Source organism: Haplochromis burtoni, unplaced genomic scaffold (genome assembly GCF_018398535.1).
Source record: "Haplochromis burtoni strain Fernald_Lab_line unplaced genomic scaffold, NCSU_Asbu1 Contig_71, whole genome shotgun sequence".
NCBI classification, from domain to species: Eukaryota; Metazoa; Chordata; class Actinopteri; order Cichliformes; family Cichlidae; genus Haplochromis; species Haplochromis burtoni.
Genome location: NW_024582432.1, coordinates 1720626 through 1732441, shown reverse-complemented (window position 1 = coordinate 1732441; position 11816 = coordinate 1720626). Strand labels below are relative to the sequence as shown.

General features: G+C 39.7%; 1 protein-coding gene across 1 annotated transcript; it reads right to left on the bottom strand.

The window, feature by feature from the left end:
• Positions 1 to 211: 211 nt before the first annotated feature.
• On the bottom strand, positions 212 to 11532 carry LOC102296058 (glucagon-like peptide 2 receptor). The gene is made up of 14 exons (XM_005923768.3): positions 11381 to 11532; positions 11048 to 11270; positions 7868 to 7964; positions 7686 to 7790; positions 6518 to 6639; positions 6191 to 6297; positions 5342 to 5498; positions 5067 to 5226; positions 3654 to 3714; positions 3505 to 3571; positions 3127 to 3215; positions 2660 to 2798; positions 2522 to 2563; positions 212 to 1346 (listed from the first exon to the last, which is right to left on the bottom strand). The coding sequence occupies exons 2-14, from the start codon at positions 11123 to 11125 to the stop codon at positions 978 to 980; spliced, it is 1593 nt and encodes a 530-aa protein (XP_005923830.1). The 5' UTR covers positions 11126 to 11270; positions 11381 to 11532; the 3' UTR covers positions 212 to 977.
• Between the last annotated feature and the right edge of the window lie 284 nt (positions 11533 to 11816).

Below are 11816 nucleotides of genomic sequence, written 5' to 3'. Positions count from 1 at the left end.
CCATGTAAGTGTACACGGGAAAAAGGGAAATTTGTGTCCATGAACATAAATCAATAAATGAAACTATGAGACTGTGCACTCTCTGTGTCACTTCACATGACTCTTCAAGCACATGCATGAAATTCCATTTCAGTGTAACTGAATCTGTTTGGAAAATGTAACTGCAGTGTCTCAGGCCCAGATAGTGAGAGAAGAAGCACACAACCACACTTTAACTGCCGTTTTATTTCTATATATGATCAGTATCATATTTTGTGACACTACATGTACAAATCATCTTATAGTTTTACTGTACCTTTACATCACCTTTGATACATTTTGAGCTTCACAAGAATAGAAAACATGAAAAGCTTGCAAAACATTCTGCACATATTCACATTAAAACAACAAATACATTGTATTTATACACACAATTCAATCCAAATGTATCATATGGATATTTATAACTGGCCTGACATATTATATTGTGTAAATAAAACAGAGAAATGCTTAACACTGCTGTTTGTGTATAGGATAACTTTAACTGTGCGAGTACTAATATCAAAGGTGAACATTACGTGCCTGCAATTGTGTGGAATTCACTGAATACTGTAAGTACATAAGAATCTGATTAATGGATTTATAGCCATGGATGAAGCTTGTGTATCTTAGTGGCTGGGAATGCAGCAGGATAAATTGTCTTCTGGTGAATTTAGAGTAAACACGTTCTATACTGCAAGTTTGTAAAATTCACCCTGAATGAAAAAAAATCTATTTTATTTCGAAGAATGCTCTAATTACAATCTCAATGCAAACGTTTTCTCACAGGGTGTCTGTTAACCTCTTCTCCATACATTTAAACTTCCTGCCCATTGTGCAGTTATGTCTACCTTGGTGTCCCCTTAGTCAGCGAAGGCCTGGGGACTGAGGATTTGGACCACTGCTCTGAAACAAACAAGTTTTCTTGTTGGTGATCCAATCTTGAAAACGTATGTATATCAGAATTCACTCTCTTCCAGAATCTCTTCCATGGTTTCCCCAAGCGTCATCTCACCATCGCTACTGGATAGACTCTTCCTGGTGAGGAACTCAAGTCCTGTCACATCATAGCCATTCAGCGCTTGACCCTTAACTTCTCCTTTTCCGAGTACTCTGCCTCTGCCGTGCACAGCCACCTGGAGCAGGTGGGGGTGCATTGTTGAAATGCCGCCCTCGTCATAGGAGTCACTTTGCCGAGAGCACCGCGGATGATGTCCTCGAGTACATTTCCACAGGTGCTTCAGGGGCATTCCCCGAAAACAGGTCCTGACCTTGAAGTGGTTGGTGAACAAGAAGAGCTGCCAGCGCTTTTTTAGTTCAGCTTGTACCTAAAGATAAAGGTTCCCAGTTATAGCAGTCCATTAGGCATATATTTACATACATGTACATAATGGCACGTAGCTTCGGATTTATACTTTTTGGAGTTGCTGCAAGTTACTGACTGCCTTGTACGCAAGTTTTTTTAAAATCACAAGATTTTCAGAAAACGTAACCTCTGATCTCTGGCCTTGAGATCAATGTCACTGCAATTTAATCTTGTCCAACATTTTTTATTAGATGCACCAATAGCATCAAGTTGAAAATCTTAGGCGACTTAATTCTTGAGCTGTCACATTCACAAGATTTTTTAGAAACCTCTAACCAAAGTTGGGTTACAAATCTTTGTGTGTCTTGGGCCATTTGACCTCAATAAATCACATGATAGGGTGGGGCTAGGTTTCACAATGGGTTCACCCGAAACCTCGGCTGATTGTGACCCACATCTGTTTTCACACCTTGTGTGATTAGGTAGAGGATCAATAGGGGGTCCATGACCCTCTTGGGGGACACTCTCATAGGGCTTAAACTGTGGGACTGTTGCTCTTAGAACTGAAGAAGCTTCTCGGATGAAACGTCTTCAAGAAACTTAAAGAAGTCCAGACACTTTTTTTCCAAGCACCTTAGACTACGATGACCTGGATGACTGAGAACCTTCACAGACATTTAGTATCATTTAAAAATGGCCCATGTATTTGTTATACGCATCCGTTACACTCCTCTGACCGGCCAATTATCTCATTTGTTGGTTTCAAGTGTTATTAGTTGGGGCGAGGGGGCTGTGGTAGTTCACGGTTTATGGTCACCACTTTCCCTTGTGAACAATTGTTCTTGCACGCTCCACTTTGGTGTTATTTTGATTAGTTGTGCGCCTCATGATTTTTTTTAATGAGGATACTATCTTGTCAGTCTTTACCTTGTTCAGTGATATGTCAATATAGAAGCTCAGAGAACATCAGACCATAGAGGCTAATGTACTACAAGCTGGGGTTATATTATGAAGTACAAGCAGGTATGTGGTCTGCTAAACTGCAGAAACTGAAGAAAGAAGCTTTAAAGCTTTCAGGCAACAAAACAAGAACTTGTGCATTTTAAATTTATTTTTTTGTTAAGTTTTCAGTTCTTACTATACAATTTTCCTGATATCAAAACTGCATTTATTGTAACTGACAAAAGAAAAACATACCTCTCCATTAGCAAAGCAGTACAGAACAGCTACCAAGAACCCCTAAAAAAGATTGTACGCAACAAATAGCAGTTATAATGCAGTTTTAGAACAAAATAAAATTCTCATCAGGTGGATAATTTGTATTAGTGGTGTTACCTGGAATGAGCTGAGGGTGAGGTTGACAAAGTTCCGAGCATAGCGACTGCTTCCATCTACACACTCGTCTATCAGCACAGTGAAGACTACTTCATGGATTCCAAGCAGAGGAATCAGCACCAGTGTTGCTCTGGCCAAGCTAAAGTCCATAAACAAATACATTTATCATTGAGAATGAGTATGAGCATTTTTAGAGTGGAGTTATCCTTTGCTCTTTTTAAATCTAAGGGAATAAGAAACATTATATAACCTGTGCGTACATTTATATGCATGATTTTCCCTCGTGGTGTGACATTTATGGTCAGAGCTGTGGGGGTGACATTTGAATTTGTGCTGCACATGATTAACATTTAAATGGTAAGCCAGGAGTCTGCTGTACAAGTTTAAGAATAAGACTTTGGAAACGGTTCTCAAGATCAAGCTTGTTTCCTGACATTTAGACAGGGAAGCAGTAAAATCTTAAATACCTGTATCTGTAGTCGGTAAATTTCACCTGATCTGCTTTCAGCTTGGACAGCAGCAACATCAGAATCTTAATGAAGATAAAGAAAATAACCTGCAATATACAACAAAAGCAGGTTTAAATGAAATGCACATTAAAAAAGACTAAAAGTGTGTTGGAAATGCTTCAAAGTAAGAAGATGGCTAATATCATTCATACTTGTGACTACAGTAGCATCATATCACATGCCAACACGAGGCATAAACCATTACATGGAGAAAATTAGGGGGAAAGTAACTAATTAATTAAGCACTACTGGAGCCACATGACATATCTGTAACCAATGTGACTGTGCTATGGTTCTTTGAAAAGTGTGTAGAGGTTGTTGAGAAACTTGACTTACTAACACTGATAAAGTGATCGGGCCCTTTATGATCCACCAGAACCCTCTGTTAATAATGGACCAGCATCTAAGGAATAAAGGGTTTACGAGTCAAGCAGCAGTCTGTTAAACTGATTATTTTAATATAAAACATGTATTGAGAGACTTACTCTGTGTTTTCATATAAAATCTTGACCACTGTCCATGGTGTCACAAACAAGGCCGGAGTTCCTGAAACACCAATGACATGAGATGGTAGTTGAAACTGGAGCATTTCAGATTAACAGATCACACTTAAAGTGCACATGAATCAAACTACACAAGAAGACGCTATCGCTCACAGTTTTGAAGCACTACAAGTGCATGAAACCTTCACTGCCACGGGAAATGTTTCTGACTTGGACAAATGATCCTGCTAACAGATGAAACCCATTCAGTTTTTACCCACATGGAGAGAACCCATGCAACCACAGAGACAACATGCTAACTCCACAGAGAGCAAGCAGACTCAAACCCACAACCTTAGTTAACCACTGCACCATTGTGGAGTTAACATGATGAAATACCTAACTTAACATTTAATTCATCCATATATAGCTACTGCCTTGATCCAGTTCTTTATACTGGCAACCCTTTCTTGGATATCTGTGACTGTAATGGTTACTGGACCCTGTTCTGGGAGGTTGATGTGGTCTTGTCTCAGATCCACGAGCCATAGTTGGCTAATCTCCCCCCGTGCTACCTTGATCTTAGCCTCTAGTCGCCTTCTCCATGGAGGGTATTGCTCCTTGTGGCTGTTCAACTTGTAGCCAAGCATCTCACTGATCACTGCTGCCGTAGTGTAGATCAGCTTGTTAGTCACGGTAATAGTGACGGTAAGTATTGTCCATCGTGCTGCATTCACATCATCTAGTAGGTCTTCTGAGGGTACTTCACGTAGTCTTGGAGGATCCACGTTTCAAGCTTTGCCATGATTCTGTCTTTCAGGTCAGTTCCTCTCGTACTCAACGATCCTTCTTCATTCACACTTTGGGCTTGGTACCCAATCTCGGGTGGAGGTGATACTATCTCTCCCCTGACCTGCCATCCTGGCTCCCCCTTGCCGTAGCATGTGTGTTGTACCTTATCAATCTCTAGCTATGAGAGCCCCTTCTTCTTCTTCTTCCCTTCTTCCGAAAGTTGGAGCACTGAGCTACATTATTTCGCCGTCAATGTGGATGTTTGGTATCGAAGATTCCATCGGTCCCTTCATGTAACCCCAGTCAGCTTCTTCAGCCAGTAAGCGTGACCCATATCGGGGCCTGGTGCTGTCCAACTCTTCATACTGGCAAACCTTTCTTGGATGTCTGTCACTGTGATGGTTTATGGACCCTGTTCAGAGAGGTTGCTGTGGTCTGCTCTCAGATCCACGAGCCATAGTTGGCTAACATCTCTCCATGCTACCATGTTCATTTGTTTGTTCATTCTTGTGTGAACATGTTAATATGGCCATGTCCTTGACTTATCTGGACAAAAGTGAGCTTTGGGCTCAGGTTACTTCCTAATATAAAAGCATACACACAAATAGTTTATGCATGACTCACCCCATCCTAGCAGCATGTATTTCTTCAGCAGACACCTCTTGGTCAGCACAGCAGTGAAGAGCAGCGTATGAAGGAAAATGGCCTCCACCAAAAGCCAGAAGTAGTTACAGGCCACAAAGTACTCCATGCACACCTTGGACAATCTGCACATTATCACTATCTGTTAAAGTGTAAGTTTCAGGTAGATTAGTCTCAGAACTGTATCCACTGAAAACCACAAACAAATAAGAAGACATTATTAACAGTCTTTAGAAAAAACACTATGGTTAGTGTACCGGAGAGCTCGAGTAGGTGTTCCATCCAGGGTCGTCCTTTGGTAGGTTGGAATACATGATGTGCATTATGATCTCCTTAGAAAGGATAGCTGCAGCTCTCAGGATGAATGACACAAACAGATTCATATGGATGTAGTTCCTGGTACAGTGGAGCTTCCTGGTAAGAAGATACAGAAGCAATTTGAAAAAGCCATTGATCCTTCTTGTGCAACTGTAAAAGCATTACTGAGGGCACATGACATAACATAAGTGGAAATGAAAAATGCTCTTGGTTCTCACAGGTACATGGAAATGTTTGTGGCTTTTAATGTAATTAAAAATGATAACTTGTCTCCACAGGCTTGTAAATATCTCTTCCTAGTGGGTAACTGTCAAGTCCTGTAATCCTCTGCATAAAATCAATGCAGTTGAAGTTAATAAGTCCATCCTATATTTTGCTAGTGGTATAACAGAATTATAGAAGCTGTATCCTGCCGAGTGGAAGCATAATGTTGTAGATGTTTTTAGGCCTAAAGGATACCTTCAGTTACCATCCAAATGTAGTGCCAAAATGTAGCATCCATATTGCAACTGAAGTCTGTGGAGATCTGTTAAAAATGCAAAAAGTAGAAACTTCCAGCTTTTGTTTCCTTTACGTAAAGCAAGCATGCCAGGTTTACTAAATATGGCAGCTCTATACATGTGAACTACGGTCTACAGTTGGCAGCTCGACTCTATAATGATCTAGTAAAAAATGTTATCATGTTATCATACACAAGATCTGATGACCAAAGGTTCAAAGTTAATACCAAAGTTGTCATAAATCTTTATAAACTTTATTTTTCTGAACATTAAAAAGTTGTTTCAAACCTTAGCATGCCCATTAGCAGAGTGGCTAATATGAGAGACACCAAAGACAAGGAGTAGCCAATGACAGAGATGAGCCTGAGGGCTGTATGACGCAGCATTTCATCCTCCTGGAAACAGATATAATTACACAATAAAACTGACGGAGGCAATGCTACACTTCTTTAGCACAAAAATTCTGATTAAGGACAATCAAGAAAATAATCCCTTATAGTCTTTCTAGAACTTTTACGCCTAGAGAAAGAAACAAATTGCAAATTGCAAATAGAGACCTCGCTTTCAGCGTTAAAACCTAAAGGGAAACTATGTAATACACACCCTTTCCCTCACCTTGTCTTTAAAGTAATGGTGCTCCTCACACTCTGAGACATCCCTCCAGGGCTCGGAGGAGTTCTCCATTTGTCGCCATCTCCCATTTTCCAAGCATTCTCTATGTGCGCTCCTAGAATTGTCTGGAGGTAAATGGAAGAAACATGGATGGGCATTATTTCCTCTGACAGCTCAGTGAGAAAAAAGGGTGACTTGGAGGGGCGATAATTACTTTACGTTTATTGTTTTGTATTTATTCTGGGTAGGCAGTTCTTCTCCTTGGAAGAAGAGGTCAAGAATTCAAACTTCATTGTGATATATTCTGTATCATTTTCTGGTGGTAGATTTAAGAAATGTGAAATGTTAAAGTACTTCAGGGCACATCTTTATATTCAGTCTTTCATAAAGTTTCTAAATATGAGGGACATACTGGAAAAATGTCATCTGATGTCCAAAATTAGAGGGGTAGCAGTCTATGCTAACATTTATTTTCCCCTAAGGGACTGTGTCACTTACAGTTCAACAATTTAGCATGAAATTCTATCAAAATTGAATCGTGCTCAGTTATAACAATGGTTATTTGAAGCTGGGTGATTTTGTATTACTTCTGCATGTATAGTTCCTCCTGTCTTACTATTGAGAAAATAATTGCATGGAAAATTCAAATTGAATAAAACTGACTTGAGATTGCACAAAAAAATTACATGCACTTTAAACACACACATACACACAAACATAAAATAACGACAAATTTACTCCGATCATTGTGAAGTGAAATTGTGGCATTATGACAGCCCTAAATGCAACCTGTGCTTTTTTTCCATAGTTAATAAAGAATACAAGAATTCTTTATTAACCTACAACTATTGGCAAAAACATTAAAAATGTTATTTCAGTGTATATTTAAGAGAAGAAGCATTTTAAATTGTGTAACAGTGGGTTACAGCTCAGGACAGAGTTCCAAGAGTTTATTATGACCATTAGGCAATAATACTGTGACTATGTTTCTTCTTTTTCACGTTTAAAGTGTGACTGTGTAATTAGATGTTTTGATTTTGACATTTAAATGCACTGTAAAATTCGTATGCTTTTTGCTGCATTCTTGTGACTAATGAACAAAGTATGCATAATACAGTTTTTAAAAATTTGTGCACTCCTATGTGATTTGTTTTGGATAAAACAACATTACCGTCACTGATCCACGGTAAGAAAGACGGACAGGGGACGGACACATTTCCAGGAGAAGAGTGGGGCCAACATACAAACATGTCAAACGCTCCTTTGCAGTAGTTTCCTGCAATAGAAATAATGCTTGAGGATTTTGTAAAGGTAATAAAAAATGACAAATATGAAGGCTTGCAGAAGGCTTACCAGTTATTGAGAGTGCACTCGCTACCAGAGTTTTATTGCAGTTCTTCGAGTATTCATTCCGCTTAGCAATCAGACTTTCAAGCAGTGAACCTGTTACCTTCCATTCAGATGGAGAAAGAAGTGAGAGAAAAACTGTTATTTGATATGTTTTCGCTCAGGATGATATCTGGGAAAGAATTGTTTAAGATGCTTATATAAAAGACCACATAAACAATACATCGTACAAAACGCTGATCATTTGACTTATTGGTTTTTATCAGGGGAACATCTTTATTGGTAATGAAATTCATGGACTCCAAACTCTCTCAAATTTGCCCACTACAACAAAAATTAAAAAATAACAGTTAAAATTTAATTAAAAGTCTAACAGACAGGTTGTGTGAATAACATTTTGGAATATAGTTAATCACGAGAAGAAAAGACAACCCATCATTTTAAAAGTAATTTTCACTTAGGGGCAATCGTGACTCAAGAGTTGGGAGTTCGCCTTGTAATCGGAAGGTTGCCGGTTCGAGCCCCGGCTTGGACAGTCTTGGTCGTTGTGTCCTTGGGCAAGACACTTCACCCGTTGCCTACTGGTGGTGGTCAGAGGGCCCGGCGGCGCCAGTGTCCGGCAGCCTCGCCTCTGTCAGTGCGCCCCAGGGTGGCTGTAGCTGCCATCACCAGTGTGTGAATGGATGTGTAAAGCGCTTTGGGGTCCTTAGAGACTAGTAAAGCGCTATACAAATACAGGCCATTTACTAAAATTGTTTAATTATGGGTGTGTTCAGATGTGAGACGCTATCTTTTTCTTTTACCAAGGCACGCTTACACATAAGGATGTTTTCCTAATGACTTCTCTAACTGACTAACTGCACCATCTTATGGCACACACTTGTGTTACATGAAAGTAAAGATGAGTTTTAAACTTAAGATATTAGTTCAACACAATACCAAATGTAGATGTCTAGAACATGAAGTTATGGTGTTGTTTCTTCAGATTGTTGTAGTTCATTTTCGGAGGTTTTAAATATTTCTAAGTGCAGCATTTAAAAAAAGAACCTCTAACCAAGCTCAGGAAGGCCAACAGGGATAAAATGTATAAAAGTGCATCAATAAGATTCAGTTTAATCTTCATTTTAATGAGGTTTGAAACACCTTCTGTGACACAAACATTTTCTTTGTTTTCATGTCCTTTACAACAATCGTGTTTTGTTAGTGGCATTTTCTTATTATTAATAATGTGCCAGCAAACATGACTGTGTGTGCCTACAGGTCCAACAATCGTTTTGAGGTGTCTACATGGGTTTTCTATGAGTAAACCTAGTATAAATTGTCCACCAAAAAACCCCATTAGGAGACCAGAGGGGTGAAACTACTGTCTGGTCTGCATGGACCAGCCTGGAGGCTATTTCCAAGCACTATATATTGCATATGTTTTTCAGCTGACACTGGGATGAGCCAAGTTTGTTAATACAAATATCTAATCAGTCGATTACACTGCAGCACATCAATGCTTTTAAACATGTAGACATGGAAAAAAGAACCTGCTGAAGGTCAAACCCAGCATCAGAACGTGGACAAAGGCAAATTAGGGACTCTGAATGTGCCATGGTTGTTGGTGAAAAGATCTGCTGAGACGTTCCTGCATAATCATCTCAAGAAAATGTTTAGTAAGCAGTAGTTCTCTGTGCAAAAACGCCTTATTGATGCCAGAGGAGAATGGCTAGCGTGCATTGAGCTGACAGGACTGTATGCCAAAGAGCATACACAATGCATTGATCCTTAAAACGGCTGCAACACCTGAAGACCACCCAGTGTACCACTCCAGTCAACGAGAAGGCAACGACAACCGATGATTGGAAAAATGTTTCCTGATCTGAGGCGTCATCATCATATGATTCATTTATGTATTTAAGTGAATGCTTAGTACCCTGTGTAATCATTGCATATTTACCATATTAAGTTACTCAGAAGGAGTTTATGAAAGGAGCACAGTTTAATTTTAAGTTTTTGCTAATTAATTTTGCTTCAAATTAAGTGAAAATTAAATCAGTTGTTCAATATTATGAAAGTTTATTTATTCATTCATTCATTGCTGATTAAATTAAAGCGATTTACAGTTAGCTACAGTCATTTAATTGAATTGTCTATTTAATTTAATGATTGCAAGATTGAATCTTTCACAGTATCTGCAGCCTGCAGATGAAGGCACCGTTGCAGTATCCTTTTTTATCCACTTGGTGGGAGTATTTAATCAGGAGCAGCATCTGTGACTGAGGGAACATTTTCATCTTAGTTTAATCTTCAATTGATACATGCAATTTATCAACCTGGCTCACTGCATTAGTGACATGCCTTCAGCAATGCAAACACACACCTGTGTATTTATTCCGGCCTCAGTGACATATACAGAGTGTATAGTTGTGCCCTGAGCTGGGTCATAAATTCTAATTCCCCCTTAATTTGCTTTCATTAGTGAGACGTCAGCATTTCCTGTATTTGAGACCCCGTCTTTTATAGATGATATCTAGCTCACCTATCTTATCTTGGTTGAACACTTCCAAGCTTCACATCAAAATGAGAGCAACAGCTGAACTAGGCAACCGCCTGTGCCGCTCAGAATGTCCCATGTGAGCCAGCTGATAGAGAGCGTTTTGACTCTCTGAGGGTTGTCTTGTCAAAAACCCATCCAGAGGAATATAAGGAATAGCTGTCTCACTGTCTTCTCTCTTGTCTCCTGTGGGCCTAAACCTCCTTTAAACTCAAACAAAGGCTCCAACCCCCCCCCCCCTAAAAAACCAAAAACCTTTCAAGGACTCAGATGTTAGCTTTGCTTTAAGTTCTTTCAACAAAAACAACAACAATAAATCTAGATTATCCTTTCAAGAATAGCAAGTTGGTTGAGCACGTTGCTAAAGGCAAGTAAACGCTGCAGAAAATACATAAAAGCCAGACGGATCACATCAATGTTTGGGCTTAAAACAATCTGCAACACAATGCATTATATATGTCTCCACAGACAACTGTTAGCTGTCATTGTTACTGTTATTTTGTGCTGCAAAATGATCGTTTGAATCAAATATAGAAGACGTTTCCATTAAGTGTGACGCAGCTCTCACACTCAGTGATAAATACTGCTTTTCTGTCTGGTTATAATTTCACAGAAAAGCCTCAAATGTGTGTGTATGTACAGTTTACCTGATGGCTGTAGATGATAAAGAGCAGTGTGAGCAGGAGTTTGGTCCTCTTGTTCCAGGCTGGCATTGGAGCCGGCATGGCTCTGTGTTCACATTGAAATCAATTGGTGTCTGGTCTCCTGGCTTTCCTGCCACCTCATGCCTTTCGCTTTGGCTTGTCGGGCCTCTCACTCATCCTTGCTTTAGCGCCGTACTTCCTTTTTTGCACTGCTGTTCCAGCTTCACTGCATCAAAAAGAGTGGATTTGAACCTGACCTCCTTCCAAGAAACTCCGAAAATTTTGTTACGACGGAAGGATGATTTGAAAGAATTGTGCTCAAAGCTGGTCTCCCACCTATACCAGTTATCCTTAGAGTTCCTTAGATCCAGCAAATGCTTCCACTCTAGTTCTTCAATTAGCTACTATATTACTTTTTAATAACAGATTTCATGGAGGGTAAAACCAAGTTCTCATCTGTTCACGAAGAGCTCTGGGACTGAGGTGGATCTGTCTGTGCTCCCTATAGATACAGAGCAGCTGAACACGCCTGTGGATCCTCACCGACAGATTGCCTCTCCCACCCAGTCCTCCCCTAACCAATGAAGATAAGGCCCCAGAAGAGTATAAATGAACTAACTTTGTTGTCCAGGAAAACTGATCACACAGGAGTAAACTGGTCACACACTGTTGTACCAGCATTCACTGAGATTTCATGCGCATATGCACTGAAAAAAATCACAATGCACATACAAGCACAAGCAAATACCACCTTAACTTGTGACAAAAAGAG